At 38.3% G+C, this 21488-nt stretch overlaps 2 protein-coding genes across 6 annotated transcripts in view; one reads left to right on the forward strand and one right to left on the reverse strand.

Moving 5' to 3' along the window:
* The window catches only part of PLCE1 (phospholipase C epsilon 1), a 348858-nt gene extending 347342 nt beyond the window's left edge, over positions 1-1516 (forward strand). For all 4 annotated transcript variants that reach the window (XM_084994885.1, XM_084994886.1, XM_084994889.1 and 1 more), the window contains one exon: positions 153-1516. The gene's annotated coding sequence lies outside the window, so the exon portion shown is untranslated. The remainder of the gene's footprint in view (positions 1-152) is intronic.
* Positions 1517-1885: 369 nt separating this feature from the next.
* The window catches only part of NOC3L (NOC3 like DNA replication regulator), a 35031-nt gene continuing 15428 nt past the window's right edge, over positions 1886-21488 (reverse strand). Inside the window, exons 12-21 of one of the 2 annotated variants that reach the window (XR_014825618.1) lie at positions 18851-18931; positions 18422-18533; positions 9475-9547; positions 9326-9389; positions 9169-9240; positions 8636-8817; positions 7074-7202; positions 6084-6181; positions 2856-2940; positions 1886-2243 (exon numbers count right to left, since the gene is read on the reverse strand). Coding sequence is in view for 1 of the 2 variants with exons in the window: in NM_001144115.1 (NP_001137587.1) it covers positions 2115-2243; positions 2856-2940; positions 6084-6181; positions 7074-7202; positions 8636-8817; positions 9169-9240; positions 9326-9389; positions 9475-9547; positions 18433-18533; positions 18851-18931 (1014 nt within the window). In the remaining variant the exon portion in view is untranslated. 2 annotated transcript variants of the gene reach the window in all.

The raw sequence follows: 21488 nt of genomic DNA on the forward strand, positions 1-21488 counted from the left end.
AAGCTGATGTTCATCATTCTGCTGGAAATGATAAACTATTTTATTTCACAAGGAAAAAAAACTTTAAGCACTAAACTAAAATATTTAGCTTCTATAATTTTGAAGAAATAGGAGATTTATTTTTTTCAAATGATTTTTTTTTTCCATTATAGCTGGTTTACAGTGCTCTGTCAATCTTCTACCGTCCGGCAAAGTGACCCAGTCACACACACCATCTTCCATCATGCTCCATCACAAGTGACCACAGTTCCCAGTGCTATACGGCAGGATCTCACTGCTTATCCATTCCAAACGCAATAGTTTGCATCTATTAACCCCAGATTCCCAGTCCATCCCACTCCTTTCCCCCTCCCCCCCTTGGCAACCATATGTCTGTTCTCCTATGAGTTTCTTTTCTGTGGAAAGGTTCACTTGTGTCATATATTCTATTCCAGATATGTGATACCATATGGTATTTGTCTTTCTCTGACTTACTTAATATGATAGTCTCTAGTTCCATCCATGTTGCTGCAAATGGCATTATTTTTCTTTTTTATGGCTGAGTAGTATTCCATTATGTACCACATATGTACCACATCTTCTTAATCCATTTGTCTGTCAATGGACATTTAGGTTGTTTCCATGTCTCGGCTATTGTAAATGGTGCTGCAATGAACATACGGGTGCATGTGTATTTTTCAAGGAAAGTTTTGTCTGGGTATATGCCCAAGAGTGGGACTGCTGGATCATATGGTAATTCTGTATTTAGTTTTCTGAGGAACCTCCATACTGTTTTCCATGGTGGTTTTACCAATTTACATCCCCACCAACAGTGTAGGAGGGTCCCCTTTTCTCCACACTCTCTCCCAGCATTTGTCATTTGTGGACTTATTCATGATGGCCATTCTGACTGGTGTGAGGTGGTATCCCATAGTGGTTTTGATTTGCATTTCTCCAACAATCAGTGATGTTCAGTATTTTTTCATGTGCTTGTTGGCCATCTGTACATCTTCCTTGAAGAAATGTCTATTCAGGTCTTTTGCCCATTTTTCAACTCGCTTGTTGGCTTTTTTGCTGTTGAGTTGTATAAGTTGTTTGTATATTTTAGAGATTAAGTCCTTGTCAGTTGCATCATTTGAAGCTATTTTCTCCCAAGAAATATGAGATTTAGTTGGACTGCTATGCATTTCTTAAAATTCTCACATCAGAAGAACAGGAAGCAGAAAAAAACAGCTGTTTTGTTCAACTATTCACAGTAGAGAATATTTATAACCTGGTTATTAAAACACATTTCATAGGCCATTCCTAGAATAAAACAATAGCTGTTAGATAAAATACTGCTTTTAAAATGTATTCATAAGAATAGGCATTTCATCTCAAAAAAAAAAAAAAAAAAAAAAAAAAAAAAGGCAGTGGGAGAAGCCCCTCACTGGGTACTGTTTATCCTTAAAACAGAATAGTAAAGTCTCAGACTTTTTTCTACCTGGGAGCAATTCTTCCCCCCCCCCCCCATTAACCTCCAGGGCATGACAGAAAATGCAAAGAACTTCGAAGAGACTAGAATCACACTCAGACTTTGACAGTAGCCATGACGCCCCTCATTCTTTTTCACATAGGCCAAATTAGATTACTTCTTTTTCTTTTCTTTGCTGCTCCTGCAGCATGCAGAAGTTCCTGGCCTTGGGATCAAACCTGCACCAGAGCAGTGATCAGAGCCTCTCCAGGACCACCACCAGGTCCTTAAACCTGCTGAGCCACAGAGGAACTCTGAAATTAGGTTACTTCTTGAAGCATACCATCTAGTAAGAGTCAAAGAACCTGGTATCCAATTGCAAGCTATTCTTCCTTTTCTCAAAAAATCTTCATAAAATTATATACACCCAAATTTAGAATGTTATTTCCATTGTGGTGTTGCAATAAAAATGTTTATTTGGTTATAAAGAGTCACTGAATGATAAAAAGCAATCTTATGGTCTTGATTTTCCTGTGCCTCTTTTCACAATTGGCAGAACTCTGTGCCAAGCAAAGGGAAATTCTTCCTCCTCAAGAAGGTCCTAAATTAATGACATAGCTTTATGTGCATCTGCACAAACACAAAAATATACAAAAAAGTCCACTGACTCCTCATTCTTCTACTACCGTTGTGATGTTTCCAAATACTTGGTGAAATCCAGAGGCAACGGAGTAGCATCTTCATTGCAATATCTTTTGATTAGCTGATTTAAATCTTCATTCAAAAATGAATCCCCTTGTAAAACTTTATCCTGAAAAAAATATTAAAAGTATGAGTTAGGAGTTCCCATCATGGCGCAGTGGTTAACGAATCCGACTAGGAACCATGAGGTTGTGGGTTCAATCCCTGCCCTTGCTCAGTGGGTTAAGGATCTGGCGATGCCGCGAGCTGTGGTGTAGGTTGCAGACGTGGTTCAGATCCCGCGTTGCTGTGGCTCTGGTGTAGGCCGGTGGCTACAGCTCCGATTAGACCCCTAGCCTGGGAACCTCCATATGCCGTGGGAGCGGCCCAAGAAATGACAAAAAGACAAAAAAAAAAAAAAAAAAAAAAAAAAATTTTTTTGAGTTAAAAGTTTTTATGCCATAAGCAAAAGCAAAGCCCTGAGCAAAGGAACAGCTGACCCCAAACAACACATGAAACATAACAATGACAGGAGATAGGTCATATCAGCCATATCCTAAATGAAATGAAAGTTTCATGACTTTCTCTATAGAATTCCATCCCCAGAGATCCTTCCTACTGTCAACTCCTAAACACACACAAAAAAACTACCTAGAAAACAATTTAGCAAGTTGAAATCAGTTAAGAGATATTAATTTAGTTTTTTCATTTTTTTTTTTAATAAATGAAAAGTACCACATACTTTCCTTTTGGAGTTTGAAGATTCAACAGGAGGATTGAATGTCATTGCTGCCATGCTGTAAGCCTCAAAAAGTTCTGTAGCAGATCTATAATCAAAAATGTAAGAAATGAAAGACACCACCAAATCTGTATAACTTGAAAATAATTAAATTGTACCCAGAGAATGACTGATTATTCTAAACCCGTATATAACACAACCTCGGTTTGGTTTTTGTGACTTTTTTCTCATTAAAATCTTTGTCCCAGTTTTACTGGGATATAACTGACATAGAGCACTATGTAAGTTTAAGTTGTACAGCATGATCTGATCTGCATACATCATGAAATGAATATCACAGTAAGTTTAGTGAACATCCATCATCTCATACAGATACAAAATTAAATAGAAAATAATTTTTTTCCTTCTGATGGGAAATCTTAAGATTTATTCTCTTAACTTTCATATACAGCATACAGTAGTGTTAATTATACTTATCGTGTTGTACATTACATCTCTCCTACTTTGCTATCTTCTAACTGGAGGTTTTACCTTTTGACTGCCTTCATCCAATTCCCCTTCTGGTAACCACAAGTCTGATCTTTTCTATTAGTCTGTTTTTAAAGTATAATTCACCTACAACAGTATGTTAGCTCCTGTTACACAACATAGTGATTTGATATTTCTATACATTTCAAAATGATCATCCCAAGAAGTTTGGTTACCATCTGTCATAATACAAAGACATTACATAATTATTTCATACATTCTCTACACTGTACATTTCATACTTATGACTCATTTATTTTGTAACTATTAAGTATGCATCTCCTAATCTCCCCCCACCAATTTCTCTCCTCCTCCTAACCCCTTCCCTTCTGGCAACTACCTATATCTCTGTATCTATAAATCTGTTTCTGTTTTGTTCATCTGTTCTAGTTTTTTGGGGGGGTGGGGTGAAATCATACAGTATTTGTCTTTTTTTTTTTTTTTTTTTTTTTTTTTCTTTTCTGTCTTTTTTTAGGGCCACACCTGCAGCCTATGGAGGTTCCCAGGCTAGGGGTCCAACTGAAGCTATAGCCGCCAGCCTACACCAGAGCTACGGCAACGTAGGATCTAAGCCATGTCTGCAATCTACACTACAGCTCATGGCAATGCCGGATCCTTAACCCACTGAGCAAAGACAGGGATCAAACCTGCAAACTCATGGTTCCTAGTCAGATTCGTTAACCACTGAGCCAAGATGGGAACTCCATGTATTTGTCTTTCTGTGACTTATTTCACTTAGTATGATACCCTCTAGGTCCATCCATGATATTGCTAATGGCAAGTTTTAATTCTTTTCATGACTGAGTAATATTCCATTGTATTATGTATGTATAATTCATCTTTATCCATTCATCTATTGATAAATCAGGGCACTTAAGATGCTTCCATATCTTGGCTATTGTAAATGATGCTGCAATGAACACAGGAATACATATCTTTTCTCATTTGTGTTTTTGTTTTCTTTGGAAACCAACAAAATATATTTATTTAAATAATCCTAAATCTCATCTTATGACACCATTATCCAACTAAATTCACCTCAGAGATGTACAGTATACATTCAGAAATATAGGCCTGGATGAAAAGGCTGAGCAAAAGACCTCAAGCTCAACGTGATCAAATCTCAACTCAACCAGGTATGTGAACAATATGCTGAGTGTAAGCTAGTCATGAGAGTATAAGGCATGGAGTTATTTTCCATGGATTTCAGCTCAACCCTTCAGTTGTTTGCCTGGACTGAAAGTAAAGAGAAGCCAATCAGGAGAGAGTAAATGTCTATACCTATGCATCTAAATGAATCCTTAATGATTTGAGACTGGTCCACTTTCCCCAAAGGAGACTAGCAAGGGCCTTCAGGGTTGCAATCAGGCTCACATCCCAAGTGCCACTCTCCAGGGGAAGCCCGTCATGAGGTCTCCTTTTTCAAGGTTCTGGGATAAACCCATGCCTCATCTTCCTCCTGAAAAGGAAACTTCTGGCATAAATGAGGCAAAAAGTTGAAGATCTCTGATAAAAACACGCCAGAAAAGGATCATGAAAAAGTGAAAAAAATCATTTTCTCTTTTTTCCTTTTGAAAAATAAAACTGGGGGACAAGTGGGAAGTTTGAGGGATGAAAAAAGTAAATGGCCATCTTACTTAGTTAATAAGACCTAGTTATATAATAGGTCTTAGTTAATAAGACCAAAGGTTATTTTTATCTTACTCAGAAGGAAATGGATTTACAAGAAATTTATGCCTCATTTAGAAAGGGAAGCAGCTTACTACTGCCAGGTTAAAACAGAGGACCTGTTTTGCCAAATCTCCCAGTCAATACTTCAAGAGAAGCTGGAAATGTGGTGTTTAGGTGAATGCTTCCAATATTTAAAAGATAGCAACTAATGACATTTTTATTCAAACTCTGAAGGGGCCAAAAATCTTGCCTTAAGATCACTTGTCTGTGATCTCCAATTTAAAGAAACAAGTGGGCTTGCAAAGGAGAAAAATCTACAGCAAAATATTAATTCTGAGTAGTGGGAATATTAGAGGGTGTTTTTTATATCATTTTCTGTATAACTGAAGTATTTGCTAATGGGGGAGTGATTTATACTGTTTCAACTTCTCTGTACTTTTTAAAATTTTTCAGAATAAAAAGTTGTTCTTTTAGGAGGATGCTTTTCCCATCTGGAAGAGTATAAGGTGAATGCTAGAAGCACCAGTCCAAATCACAGATCAGGGGGCACTGAATAGAAATGGCTGTGAGCGCCAAGGAAAGAGACTGCTCCCTCCTGGTTGGCAGTGTTCAAAGTACTTCTTTTCTCTCCCTCCTCACTTCTCCCTTTCTGGTCCTAGCAGAACCACTCAAAGAGAAACAGGAGTCTCGTTGTGGTTGGATTCATGGGTCTTCCTGTAGAGCAAATATGGCATATCTTCTTAAATGCTAAACCTAAGTAATTAGCATTTGGGGATTCACTATGCTATTCTTTCTACTGATCTGTATGTGTGAAACGTTCTTTGACCCTCCCCCGTCACCCAGCCCCCACCCCGAGTCAGCATGTTTTCCCTTTGGAATAATTCAGGAATGTTACATAGACCAAAGTCAGATAACCAACTAGCACTTTACATTTTGAAATCTATTACTTTGTAAAACAGACTTCTCTTAGTTTAAAAAAAAAGCTATCAACTGAAATTTGAAGTTCTGTAATAAGGCAATGCTAAATACTACCTTCGGCTCAACTCTGGTTTGAGTGCTTCTGAGCCTTCAGAAGGAGCTCCAGCGATGAGGTGAGCTGCAAATCTCTGCACTATGGGGTGGTAATGTCGCTGAAGGGAACAAGACAATCACATTTTGCACAAGTCAATATTTTATAATACACCAGCTACACTTCAATAAACACTAATTTTTTTAGAACTGCATATGCATATGTAATTCATAAGAACCATATACCTACAGAAAAAAACTATTTTTGCTCAAGGGATTCCAACACAAATCTGTTTGATACCAAGTTACCAGTGACATAGCTTTGTCTTGCTTTTACAGGATGAAAAGAAAATATATTTCCTGTAAGCCTCATTCTAATGCTGCTGTCTGCACTGTATGATCACAACAGAGGTGAAACCTTCTTGAAACTGGTGGCTGTACGAAAGTCTCCCTGAATATTCAAGACAGGAAACAAATATACCCAATGACAAACCTTCTATTCTGAATAGTGTTAGGGAAAGATTTCAAGAAATTTCACACCACAAAAATTGCCATCATTTTCTGCTTCCTTAGAAAACGCATCTCAACATCTTAACAATGAGGGCAGGGAAAAATAAAACAGGAATTCTGGGGGAGTTCCTGTCATGGCTCAGTGGAAACAAATCTGACCAGTATCCATGAGGATTCAGGTTAGACTCCTGGCCCCACTCAGTGGATTAAGGATCCAGAGTTGCCACAAGCTGTGGTGTAGGTCACAGACATGGCTTGGATCTGGCGTTGCTGTGGCTGTGATGTAGGCCAGTGTAAGCCCTGATTCGACCCTAGCCAGGGAACCTCCATGTGCCGCAGGAGCAGCCCTAAAAAGACAAAAAAATAAAATAGGTATTCTGGGAAAAACACTCCCAAAACAAAATATATTAAGTTCTCTGGCAATTATAACTATTTGGGGAAACACTGAAAAAAAAAATTGTTCACAAAGGGCAGGGGAGAGTGTAAGGGAACAGACAGTCCTACCCGCAATGCATGCAATTCCCAAAGTGCAGTGTTCTGAGCATTACAGTACTCAGGTTCATCCAGCTCAGGAAGGAAAACTCCACTTCCCTGCGATTCATTATCAAGCAACAGATCTGTTTTGGGGAAAGTCTGCAAAAATATCACATAAAAAGAAGGATTAATTGAAGTAATATTGTTAACTTTAAGAATGTTATTGGGTTCTGCACTTCTATTTGTATGTAAATATAATTTGATTTTATAGTTATATAAGAGCTATAAGCACATGCACTTTATACCTAGTATTAATTTTTGCAATTTAAGTTTATACCATAAGAAATAAAAACTGCAAAGAAATATTTTATTTGCTTGTTTTGAAGAGAATTAACTTTATCTTGCAAAAGAAAAAAAAAGATATTCTTTCTTCATCAATCCTTCTTTTAGGAATCTTTCCTATAGAAATAATTATACATATAAAAATATTTACTGTAACATCATTCGTAATAGCGAAAAAAAAAAAAAGGAAAGAATATACGCCCATCAAAAGAAGAAGCCAGGAGTTCTCACTGTGTTGCAATGGGTTAAGGAACCGGCATTGTCACAGCAGTGGCATAGGTCAAAGCTGTGGCTCAGATTTGATCCCTGGCCAGGAATTTGATATGCCACATGTGCACCTGCAGGCCAAAAAAAAAAAAAAAAAAAAGGAAGAAAAAGAAAAAGCCACAATGCCTAATTTAAATTCCACCTCTTCTACTTACTAGCAGTATCACTTTAGGCAAGTTATTTAGACTCTGTGGGTCTGTTTTCCTCATCTATAAAATGGGAACAATAACAGTAGCTACTTCACAAAGTTGTTATGAAAATTAAGCAAGTTAATTTTTATAAAAGCATTATAACAGCTGAAGTCACAGAGTAAGAACTATGTGTTCATTACCATTAAGTGCTTAAAAAAAAAAAGTTGTGGGGAGTTCCCTTTGTAGCGCAGCGGAAACAAATCCAACTAGTAACCCATGAGCTTGCAGGTTTGATCCTGGCCTTGCTCAGTGGGTTAAGGATCTGGTGTTGTCATGAGCTGTGGTGTAGGTTGAAGACGCAGCTCGGATCCTGCGTTGCTGTGGCTGTGGTGTAGGCCAGCGGCTGTAACTCCAATTCAACCCCTAGCCTGGGAACCTCCATGTGCCACGGATGTGGCCTAAAAAAAAAAGCAAAAAAATAAAAAGAAAATAGTTGTAGAGGAATAATGTATATCATAATCCCTTCAATCACCTTTCTATTAAAAAAAAAAAAAAGTTCCATTGTTTGTGTGTGTGTGTGTGTCTGTGTGGTGAACACATTTATAAATGAATTTTGAAGTCTGCTGGAAGGACACTGACCAATGGTAAAAATGGTTATCTTTGCATAGCGTCACCAGGGTGAAATGCTTTCCTTTTGTAATTTTATGTACTTCTCTCTTATCACCTAATTTTGTTGTGTGAATCACTTTTATAATTAAAATAATAATGTAAATGAGGAAAAAGACGTGCATCAAACAAAACAGTACTGTTGCAATGCAAGAACTAGCTCTATTCGTTTGTCTCAATACTTACATGCATTAATATTCTGTTAGTTGCTAAAATGCCAATGCTTGAATTTGGAAGCACGTGAAGAGCAAGGGTACAGAGGCGCTTGATGAAGGCCAGGGCCCGCTGCTGAGAAACCTGCTTTCTGCGTTTAGTCAGCATGACGTCAAGGCACTGAAGGACGATCTCAACCCCTTCATTTGTAGCACCTAAAATAGCAGATACACCCTTCAGGGCTATTTTCATTGCTATTTCATTATGCAACTTCACTAAACTCTGGAAAAATCCAAGATGAGCCTGTTCTACAGGTCCCACATCACTTCCCTCAGTGATGCAGTGGTGCTACACTGTTCACAGGATGCCAGGAGTCATACTGCATCTCCGGTCAATTCCTAAAGTTCTCTCTCCAAGTCTCACTGACAGTTCAATATAGATGCGGCACTGGAAGGCCAGCATTTTATATACCAGCTCCTATTTCTCAGTTTTCCTTGACTATAATTTCTGTCACAACATATTCTTAAAAGAGAAAAATTAAAGACGCATTACCTAATCTTACATACCTGCATGTAACTTGAACAGTGTTTTGTAAAGATGTGTATAGAATTTCATTGGATCAATATTCAGTACATCACCTTTGAAATGACAATAAACACCAATTAGGTATGTTACAGCCTCCAAAGTTAAAGCCAACAAAACTCAATCAAGAAAGTGTCTTACCTTGCCCAGAAAGAATATGAAAAGCAGTCTGAACACAGTGAAGACTTTCTTGATAGCTTAGGTCCTTAAAATGAAAAGAGAAAAAAAAAGAGTATTAAGAATAATTACCATTATATCTTGAAAAGTAATTCAAAAGTAGAGTTACTTACACCAGACTCAATGAGAGAATGTAGAACTACTAATAAGTCATCAAAAAACTCCACATTTATAAGGTGAGCAAACCTAAAACCAAACAAAATTTAGTTAAAAGTTAGGCTAAAAACAGAAAGCAGCTAAAAATTAAACTTGACTTTAAAACCGTATTTTTCATAGCCCTTATTCGAAAAATGCTAGCTATGATGAAGATGATGGTGATTATTGATACTTTTCATTAACTGAGACTGGCCTTTTGGACAATTCATCTACAATCAGACACTCTACTCAACAGGAAAATATGAGACACTAAACAAACTAAAATATTATCTCAAAAGCACTTCTGCCCTGAGAAAGAAGCTGCCAAGAACAAACAACTTCTCTAAGGAAAGTTAACCAGGTGCCCAGCAATGTTCAAACCACAAAGGAGCCAGCAGTGTTAAGCTTCTAGGAAAACAGGGCACAAAAAGGAAAGAAGAAAAGACTCGGTTATCATAAGGAAACAGACCCTATGAAAGTTTTAAAATAAAATGTTGGATCTAGTGTCTAGTTCAGGCTGAGCAATCCATTACCCGTATAATCCTCTATAAGAACGGACAGTCCTGGTCCTCTATTTCTAGAAATAATTGAGATCACTCAACAGAGCTATTAAATGTCAGAGCACTCTGTACACTCTAAGATATTTAGCACTGAAATAAACTATCTCTTCAATATTAGTGCAAGAGCTTCTGACACTAGGTAAATCTTAGAAGGAAAGACCTCAGAAGTCATGTATTCTGTATGTTGGTACAACCTTTTAGGAAAGCAATTTGGCAATATTTATCCAAATTTAAAATGAACATACCTTTGGATCTGGCAATATATGCACACAAGGGCATTGAGGATATTTCCAATGCAGCTTTGGGGACTGACCAAATAAAGTTTTATATATATCCATAAAACAGAGTATTAAAGTTCATACTTTAAAAAAAGTTTATCTATTTATGCTAACATGGAAGGATACCCAGAATAACTTTATCCAAAAGAAAAAAAAAAAAAAAAACCCAAAAAACAAAAGTTACAGAACAGTATAAATTTGAGTAAAAGATTCAGTTTGTATGAAAGAAGGCAGGTGAGCAGATTTAGGGAGGGAACTCCTAATTTTTAATTGCATTATTTGAATTTTTTAAATGAGCATATATTATTAAAAGTGTAAATAAAGAAATTCGGGAGTTCCCACTGCGGCTCATTGAAAACCTGACTAGTATCTATGAGGATGCGGGTTCGATCCCTGGCTTCACTCAGTGGGTTAAGGATCCAGTGTTGCTGCGAGCTGTGGTACAGGTCACAGATGCAGCTCAGATTCCACATTGCTGTTGCTGTGGAGCAGGCCAGTGTCTACAGCTCTGAGTCAAACCCTAGCCTGGGAAGTTCCACATGCTGCGGGTATGGCCCTTAAAAAAAAAAAAGAAAAGAAATTAATCTTTGAAAAAACAAACAAGTTCTCCTTAACGTAAAAATAATCCCTTCTCTTTGAAAATCTGACCAACCTCTCTTTTAATGACAAGGGCCACACTATAAAGAAAAGCATCTCATCGCCAAATAGGTCCAGTCATTGGAAAGTAATCTCTACTATATTGAACTGAATTTGCCTTTTCTCTATCTTCCAGCCATTAGTCCTATTTCTAAAGCTGAAGTGTCCAACAGTGGTAGCCACTAACCATCCACTAGCCATTAGGCATTTGAACTGGGGCAAGTTCAAATTGAGAGGCGCTTTAAGTGTAAAATGTACACCAGTTTTCAAAGATACATTATGAGGAGATTAAGATGTCAGAACAGAAGGACTGGAGCTCAACTTCTCTTCTAAACACAACAAAATTTACAACCAAATGCTGAGCAATCTTCCACCAAATGGACCAGAAACTTTGAAAAAGATATCCTATTCCGGAAGACAAAGAGAAGGCCACATCAAAAGGTAGGAGGGGCAATTACACAATATGAACAACCCCAGAGCTCCCAGGTGGGAAGCTCCACAGACTAGAAAGTAACTGTACCACAGAGACTCACCTACAGGAGTGAGAGTTCTCAGCCCCACATCAAACCCCCACACATGGGGATGTGACACTGGGAGAACGAGCCCCCAGAGCATCTGGCATTGAAGGTCAGTGGGGCTTGTGTGCAGGAGCTCCATAGGACTGGGGGAAATGGAGACCCCATTCTGAAAAGGCACACACAGACTTTCACGTGCACTGGGTCCCAGGGCAAAGCAAAGGCTCTGTAGGAATCTAGGTCAAACCTGACTACAGTTCTTATGGACCTCCTGGGAGAACAGGGGGTGAATGTGGCTTACTGTGGGGGAAGGGCATTGGAAGCAAAGCTCTCAGGAATATTCATCAGCATGCATTTCTTTGGAGGTGGCCATTTTGGGAAAATCTGGCCCCACCCATCAGTGCTGAGAGGCCCCAGGCCAAACAACAATCCAGGTGGGATCACAGCCAGGCCCATCACTAAACAGGCTGCCTAAAGACCCCTCAGGCACACAGCTGCCTCTATTCTCACCCAGAGACAAAGAGGGATAGGAATAAGCTCCACCTACCAGTGGGCAGGCATCAGCCCCCCCCCATCAGGAAGCCTACAGCAAGCCCCCATATTGACTTCAGCCACAAGGAGGACAAACACCGTAAGTACAAGAGGCTACAACTCTATTATCTGTAAAAAGGTCACCACACCAAAAACCTACAAAAATGAAAAGACAGAGAATTATAACTCAGATGAGGGAGAAAGGAAAAACCCTAGAAAAACAGCTAAGTGATCAGGAGATTCTCACCTTCCAGGAAAAAGACTTTAGACTGTCAATGCTGAAGATGATGCAAGACATTGGAAATAAACTGGAGGCAAAGATGGATAACTTACAGGAAACACTGAGCAAAGAGATACAAGATATAAAACTTAAGAAGAGATGCAAAATACAATAACTAAAATAAAAAATTCATTAGAAGCAGCCAACAGCAGAACACAGGAGGCAGAAGAACAAATGAGTGAGGTGGAGGACAGATTAGTGGAAATCACAGATGCAGAACAGTAAAGAGAAAAAAGATTGAGAAGAAATGAAGAGAGTCTCAGAGAATGCTGGGACAATGTTAAAAGCACCAACATCCATATTATAGGGGTGCCAGAAGGAGAAGAGAGAGAGAAGGGGACAGAAAAAACATTCAAGATAATAGCCGAGGAGTTCCCATTGTGGCTCAGTGGTTAATGAATCCGACTAGGAACCATGAGGTTGCGGGTTTGATCCCTGGCCTTGCTCAGTGGGTTAAGGATCCAGCGTTGCCATGAGCCGTGGTGTAGGTCGCAGACATGGCTCGGATCCCACATTGCTGTGGCTGTGGTGTAGGCCAGCGGCTACAGCTCCGATTTGACCCCTAGCCTGGGAACCTCCATATGCCGCAGGAGTGGCCCAAGAAAATAGCAATACAAAAAAAAAAAACAGATAATAGCCGAAAACTTCCCTAACATGGGAGAGGAACACTCACTCAAATCCAGGAAGCGCAATGAGTTCCATATAAAATAAACCCAAAGAGGAATATACCAAGACACATATTAATCAAATTGACCAAAATTAAAGACAAAGAGAAAATCTTGGAAGCAGCTAAGGAAAAGAAACAAGTAACATACACGGGAACCCCAATAAGGTTATCAGCAGATTTTTCAGCTGAAACTCTGCAGGCCAGAAGGGAGTGGCATGATATACTCAACGTGATGAAAGGAAAAAACCTCCAACCTAGATGACTTTACCCAAGCAAGGCTCTCATTCAGATTTGAAGCAGAAATCAAAAGCTTCTCAGATAAGCAAAAGCTAAGAGAATTCAACAACACTAAACCAGCCTTACAACAAATACTAAAGGAACTTCTCTAGGCAGAAAAGGCCACAACCAGAAACAAAAATTCCACAAATGACAAGGCTCACCAGTAAAGGTATATATACAGTAAAGAGACGAAATTAACCATACACAATTATGTCACCAAAATCAGAAATCTTGAGAAGAGGAGGGTATAAATACAGGACACTGGAGATGCCCTTGCAATTAAGAGACCAACAACTTAAAACAATTTTGTATATATATATATAGACACTTATATCAAAACTTCAGAGTAACTGCAAACCAAAAATCTATAAATGATACACAAACAAGTAAGAAAAATCAACCCAAATGCAACACCAAAGACAGTCATCAGACCACAAGAGGAGAGAACAAAAGAAGGGAAGAAAAAACAAAAACAAACCCAAAGCAATTAATAACATGGAAATAAGAACATACATATCAATAATTACCTTATATGTTAATGGACTAAACACCCCAACTAAAAGACATAGACTGGCTGAATGGATACAAAAACAAGACCCATCTATATGCAGTCTTCAAGAGACCCATTTCACTTCTAGGAACACATACAAATTGAAAGTGAGAGGATGGAAGAAAATATTCCATGCAAACGGGAATTAAAAGAAAGCTGGAGTAGCAAGACTCATATCAGACAAAATAGACTTTAAAATCAAGAATATTTTAAGGGACAAGGAAGATCACTACATAATAACCAAAGGATCAATCCAAGAAGAAGATGTAAGAATTTTAAATATCTACGCACCCAACATAGGTTCACCACAATATATAAGCCAACTGCTAACAACCTTAAAAGGAGAAATTGACAATAACACAATCATAGTGGGGGACTTTAACACCCCACTTACAGCAATGGACAGATCAACCAGACAGAAATCAACAAGGAAACACAGGCCCTGAATGAAGCATTAGACCAGATGAACACAATAGATATTAATAGGACATTCCATCCAAAAGCAACAGAATACACATTCTTCTCAAGTGTACAGGCATATTCTCTAAGACAGATCACATCCTGGGCTACAAATCAAACCGCAGTAAACTTAAGAAAACGGAAATCATATTAAGCATTTTTTCTGACCACAACGCTACATGACTGGAAATCAACAAGAAAAAAACTGCAAAAAACATGAACAAGTGGAGACTAAACAACATGCTACTAAACAACCAATGGATCACTGAAGAAATCAAAGAGGAAATTAAAAAAACCTAGAGGCAAATGACAACAAAGACATGACACTCCAAAACCTACGGGATGCAGCCAAAGCCATTCTAAGAGGAAAGTTTATAGCAAGACAAGCCTACCTCAGGAAACAAGAAAATCTCAAATAAACAAACTTAACTTGACAGCTAAAGCAGCTCAAGAGAGAAGAACAGACAAGACCTAAAGTGAGTAGAAGGAAAGAAATCATAAAGACCACAGCAGGAATCAATAAAATAGAAATGAAGAAAACCACAGAAAAGATCAATGAAACGAAAAGACGGTTCTTTGAAAAGATCAACAAAATCAATAAACCCTTAGCCAATCTTATTAAGGAAAAAAGAGAGGACTTAAATCAATAAAATTAGAAATGAAAAAGGAGAAGTAACAACGGATACCACAGAAATACAAAGGATCATAAGAGACGACTATATACAGCTATACGCCAATAAAACGGAAAACCTAGAAGAAATGGACAAATTCTTAGAAAAGTACTGTCTTCCAAGACTAAACCAAGATGAAATAAAAAAGATAAACAGATCAATCACAAGTACAGAAATCTAAAACTGTGATAAAAAAATTTCCAACAAACAAAAGTCCAGGACCAGATGGCTTTGCAGGTGAATTTTATCAAATATTTAGAGAAGAGTTCACACCTGTCCTTCTGAAACTATTCCAAAAAATCGCAGAGTAAGGGACACTCCCAAACTCATTCTATGAGGCCACCATCACCCTGATACCAAAACCAGGCAAAGATACCACACAAAAAGAAAATTACAGGTCAATTTCGCTAATGAACATACACGTAAAAATCCTCAACAAAATACTAGCAAACTGGATCCAACAATACATTAAAAGGATTGTACATCATGATCAAGTGGGATTTATCCCAGAGATGCAAGGATTCTTCCATATCCATAAATCAGTCCGTGTGATACACCACATGAACAAACTGAAGAATAAAAACCACATGATCCTCTCAATAGACGCAGAAAAAGCCTTTGACAAAATCCAACACCCATTTCTGATAAAAACCCTTCAGAAAGTGGGCATAACGGGAACCTACCTCAACATAATAAAGGACATATATGACAAACCCACAGCTAACATCATTCTCAATGCTGAAAAGCTGAATGAATTCCCACTGAGATCAGGAACAAGTCAAGGATGTCCGCTCTCACCACTACTATTCAACATAGTTTTGGAAGTCCTAGCCACAGCAATCAGAGAAGCAAAAGAAATAAAAGGTATCCAAATTGGAAAGGAAAAAGTAAAACTATCACTATTTGCAGATGACCTGATACTACACCTACAGAATCTGAAAGACTCCACCAGAAAACTGTTAGAGTTCATCCATGAATTTTGCAGTCACAGGATACAAAATTAAACACAGAAATCGACTGCATTTCTATATACTAACAGTGAAAGATCAGAAAGAGAAATTAGGGAAGCAATCCCATTTACCATCACATCCAAAAGAAAAAAATACCTAGGAGTAAAACCTACCTAAAGAGACAAAAGACCTGTACTCTGAAAACTATAAGACACTGATGAAAGAAATCCAAGATGACACAAACAGATGGAAAGACATACCATGCTCTTGTATTGGAAAAGTCAACTTATCAAAATGACTATACTACCCAAGGCAATCTACAGATTCAATCCCTATCAAATTACCAAGGACGTTTTTCACAGGAGTTGAACAAAATATTTTAAAGTTTGTTTGGAAGCACAGAAGACCCAGAATAGCCAAAGACATCCTGAAAAAGAAAAGTGGAGCTGGAGGAATCAGGCTCCATGACTTCAGACGATACTACAAAGCAACAGTCATCAACACCATATGGTACTGGCACAAAGACAGAAATACAGATCAGTGGAACAGGATAGAAAGCCCAGAATTCAACTCACGCACCTACAGCCAACTCATCTATGACAAAGGAGGCAAGGATATACACTGGAGAAAAGACAGCCCCTTCAATAAGTGATGCTGGGAATACTGGATGGCCACATGTAAAAGAATGAAATTAGAACACTCCCTAACACCACACACAAAAATAAACTCCAAATGGATCAAAGACCTAGATATAAGAGCAGACACCATAAAACTCTTAGAGTAAAACATACGCCAAACGCTCTCTGACATAAACAACAACAACATCATCTCAGATCCACCTCTTAGAGTAATGACAGTATAAAAAAAAAAAAATGAACAAATGGGGGACTTCATTAAACTTAAAAGTTTCTGCACAGCAAAGGAAACCCTAAACGAAATGAAAAGACAACCCACAGAATGGGAGAAAGTATTTGTAAATGAATCAACTGACAAGCGATTCATCTCCAAAATTTATAAACACCTCCTACCGCTCAATGCCAAAAAAACAAACAACCCCATCCAAAAATGGGCAGAAGACCTAAACAGAGGATTCTCCAAAGAAGACATACAGATGGCCAAAAAACACACGAAAAGATGTTCAACATCATTCATTATTAGAGAAATGCAAATCAAAACCACTATGAGGTACCTCCTTACACAAGCCAGAACGGCCATCATCAAAAAGTCTACAAACAATAAGTGCTGAGAAGTTGTGGAGAAAAAGGAACCCTAGTACACTGTTGGTGGGATTGTAAATTGGTGCAACCACTGTGGAAAACAGTATGCAGAGTCCACAGAACACTAAAAATAGAACTGATCATTTGACCCAGCAATCCCACTCCTGGGCATCTACCCAGAGAAAACCACGACTCGCAAAGACACATGTACTCCAATGCTCACTGCGGCACTATTTGCAATAGCCAAGACATGGAAACAACCTAAATGTCCATCGACAGAGGAGTGGATCAAGAAGATGTGGTACATATACACAATGGAATGTTCCTCAGCCATTAAGATGAACGAAATACCAGCATTTTTAGCAAGATGGATGGATGGACCTAGAAATTATCATGCTAAGTGAAGTCAGTCATACAATGAGACACCAACATCAAATGCTATCACTGACATGTGGAATCTGAAAAAAAGACACAATGCACTTCTTTGCAGAACAGATATTGACTCACAAACCACAGAAAAACTTATGGTTTCCAAAGGAGAGAGGTGGGGGGTGGGTGGATGTGCTGGGGGTGTGGGATGGAAATCCTATAAAATTGGATGATGATGATCACTGTACAACTATAAATGTAATAAATTCATTGAGTAATAAAAATAAAGATATGTTATGAAAAAAAATGCCATCTCATTAATGTTTAATACTGGTTGTATGTAAAAATAGTATTTCAGAAAAAATTAGTTCAATAAAATATATTTAATTTTACCCGATCCTTTTTACCTTTTTAATATGGCTAACCAAAAATTTTAAATTACATATGTAGTTTTCACTATATGTTTACTGGATGGCACTTTTCCACAGGATAATATCTCAAATAATTGTAGAAAACTATCAGGACAACTGCTAATCTGGCTTATATCCATGTTCACTTGTGTTGACAGAAAATACAAAAAGATCTATCTCAAGAGGAACAGACCACAAAAGACTAAAGAAATGATATGCAAGCTAGGTTAGAACAGACTTAAGAGTCATTGGCATGAACCACTCAGACTGTGATAGTGGAAAACTGACTACAGAGCAAAACCAAATAAGAACTGAGGGATGAACCTTAGGGACAGCTAGAATTGAATAAGCTGAAAGGGTGAAAGAGATTTAAAAATAAGAGCTGGGGTGAGAAAACCAAAAAAAAGAGTATTATGAACAGTTTCAAGGAGAGGCTGATGACAAAGAATGAGAACTGAGAAGAACACCACATCGTCATTAGTTAACCCTGTTTAAAATTCATGGTTACTTTGGTCTTATTTATTTAGAAAGAATCTAAAAGGTTTCAACCTACACAGCCCTTACTTGGCAAGACCTTCCAGGACTGCTGGCAAGAGAGGTGACCTCTGGGCCTTCTTCAATATTCTGAAGTAGGTTACAAACACGATATTCAAAGTCTCGGTGTGCTGCAGAACAGACAAAATTACTTTACCATACCTGGTATACTTTCTCCTGAGTTAGCGCTTTGGAAGCTCATCATTTTCTGTCCCTTCCCATTCCTCCCCACTACTCAATCTTAAGAGCTTCTACAAAACAGAATGAAGATACGTGTCCCGTGATTTCCTATAACTAGCATCACTGTTCACATTATCATTTCTTGCACACCACATACCTAAACCTCATGAAATAAACCAAAATCAATCACAAGGTAAAACAATAAATCTCCAGTTAAAATCATTTAACAGAACAGTTTAAAAGCATAAAAGTATATAAAAGTGCCTACCAGTTTAAGTTTTTTCTCAGTACTCTCTGAAGCTTCGGCCTCCCGAAGCTCTCTCTCTAGTTTCTCTTCCGCTTTCTTCCACTGAAAACAGATTGGAAAAAAAGAGTATGTACCACTGAGTAAAAAAACCAACTTCAGAAAGGCACTCTATGTAAATATTATGAAACACATACAATTATAGAGAATGTCTATGAATACAAATATAAGCAGAAGTAGAAAAACATGAATAGGCAGTATATACAAAGCAAATTTGTGACAGCGGCTGCCTCCTGGGAGGAAAGCAGGAGAATAAGAGTGGAAAGAGGAACAAAGGGGATTCTAACTCTATCATTAATGGTTTCTTTCTTTTCAAGAAAAAAACTAAAGCATATTAATATCTGCTTATTCAGAATAGTAACTACATGACATAGGTTATATTACTCTCCGTAGTCTTCCATAATCTAAATTAAAATTTTTCTATTTTTCTTTTTTTTTGTCTTTTTTGGGCCACATCGTGGCATATGGAGGTTTTCAGGCTAGGGGTCGAATTGGAGCTGTAGCCGCTGGCCTACACCACAGCCACAGCAACATGGGATCCAAGCTGCATCTGTGACCTAAACCACAGCTCAGGGCAACGCCAGATCCTTAACCCACTGAGTGAGGCCAGGGATCAATCGAACCTGTGTCCTCATGGAAACTAGTCAGATTCGTTTCTGCTAAGCCACAACCGGCTTAAAATTTTTCAAAAAAGAAAAAAGAATATGCTGAGCCCAGAAATAATTCTTATTGTTAAGTAATCTACAACATGGAAACCAGTCATTGACCGTACTTTCCCAAATTCATTTACAATGTATACCAGATACTATACATACAGACATTCAACAGGAGCTCCCACTATGGCACAAGAGGATTGGTGGCATCTCTGCAGTGCCAGGACACAGGTTCAATCCCTGGCCCAGAACAATGGGTTAAGAATCTGGTATTGCTGCACCTGTGGCATTGGTCCCAATTATAACTCAGTTCTGATCTCTGGCCAGGGAATTCCATATGACACAAGGCGGTCAAAAGAAAAAAAAAAAAAGAAAGAAAGAAAGAAAGAAAAAGAAATTCAACAAAATTCCCTTATGCTGTAAGAACAGCAAACAATGTCTGTTAGCCTACCTGAGACACAGGGGACTGACCAAGGAACAAAGTCTCCTTCCCTCACATGAAGTTGTTAAAGAGGTGCCATGTTCTTATTGGGTCTTAACAGGCTTGTCCAACTTATATTAAGATTGTACGGTATAAATAATTTAAATATTCACCTGCATTTATTAACAATTATGTTCAGCATCACTCATTTTTAGAGAAATGCAAATCAAAACCACGATGAGGAACCACCTTACACCAGCCAGAATGGCCATCATCAAAAAGTCTACAAACAATAAGTGCTGGAGAGGGTGTGCAGAAAAAGGAACCCTAGTACACTGTGGGTGGGATTGTAAATTGGTGCAACCACTGTGGAAAACAGTATAGAAAGTCCTCAGAAAACTCAAAATAGAACTACCATTTGATCCAGCAATCCCACTCCTGGGCATCTAGCCAGAGAAAACCATGACTCACAAAGACACATGTACTCTGATATTCACTGCAGCACTATTTGCAATAGCCAAGACATGGAAACAACCTAAATGTCCATCAACAGAGGAGTGGATCAAGAAGATGTGGTACATATATACACAATGGAATGTTACTCAGCCATTAAGATGAACGAAATACCAGCATTTTTAGCAAGATGGATGGATGGAAATTATCATGCTAAGTGAAGTCAGCCATACAATGAGACACCAACATCAAATGTTTTCACTGACATTTGGAATCTGAAAAAAGGACAGACTGAACTTCTTTGCAGAACAGATTCTGACTCACAGACACTGCAAAACTTCTGGTCTCCGGAGGAGACAGTGTGGGGGGTGGGGGGATGTGTTTGGGTTATGGGATAGAAATCCTGTGAAATTGGATTGTTATGATCATTATACAACTACAGATGTGATAAATTCATTTGAGTAATAAAAAAAAAGTCTATTTTGATTTCCAAATTTATTAGACACATTAAAAGGCAGGTATACCTGGAATTTTTTTTTTTTTAAGGGCCACACCCGGAGAACAGTACATGGAGGTTTCCAACCTAGGAGTCCAACCAGAGCTGTAGCCACTGGTCTACGCCACAGCCACAGAAACACCAGATCCAAGCTGTGTCTGTGCCCTATACTACAGCTCACCACAATGCCCAATCCTCAACCCACTGAGTGAGGCCAGGGATCAAACCTGCGTCCTCATGGATACTAGTCAGATTCGTTTCCACTGAGCCACACGGGAACTCTCAGAAACTATTTTTTGTTTTGCTTTTACAACCAATTTGATAACCCTAATAAAGTGTTTAGAAATGTTTAGAGAAGTAATAATGGGAGTAGGTGGTGGTAACTACTGTTTATAAAGTACACCCAGGGCTGTACACTCTGCTAAGTGCTTCACTTATGTCATTTTATTTCAACCGTACAATGACCCTGCAAGGCAGGTGCTATTATTAGCTGCACTTCTCAAAATATTTTTTAAAAAAAGTTTCCAAAGTCTCAGAGTAAACAAAAGGCTGGAATTTCAACCTGGGTTTCGAATACAA

This window comes from Sus scrofa, chromosome 14 (genome assembly GCF_054392235.1).
Source record: "Sus scrofa isolate SSC_HxYL_T2T_F1_AM1 chromosome 14, Sscrofa_HxYL_maternal_Yorkshire_Landrace_v2.0, whole genome shotgun sequence".
Lineage (NCBI taxonomy): Eukaryota > Metazoa > Chordata > Mammalia > Artiodactyla > Suidae > Sus > Sus scrofa.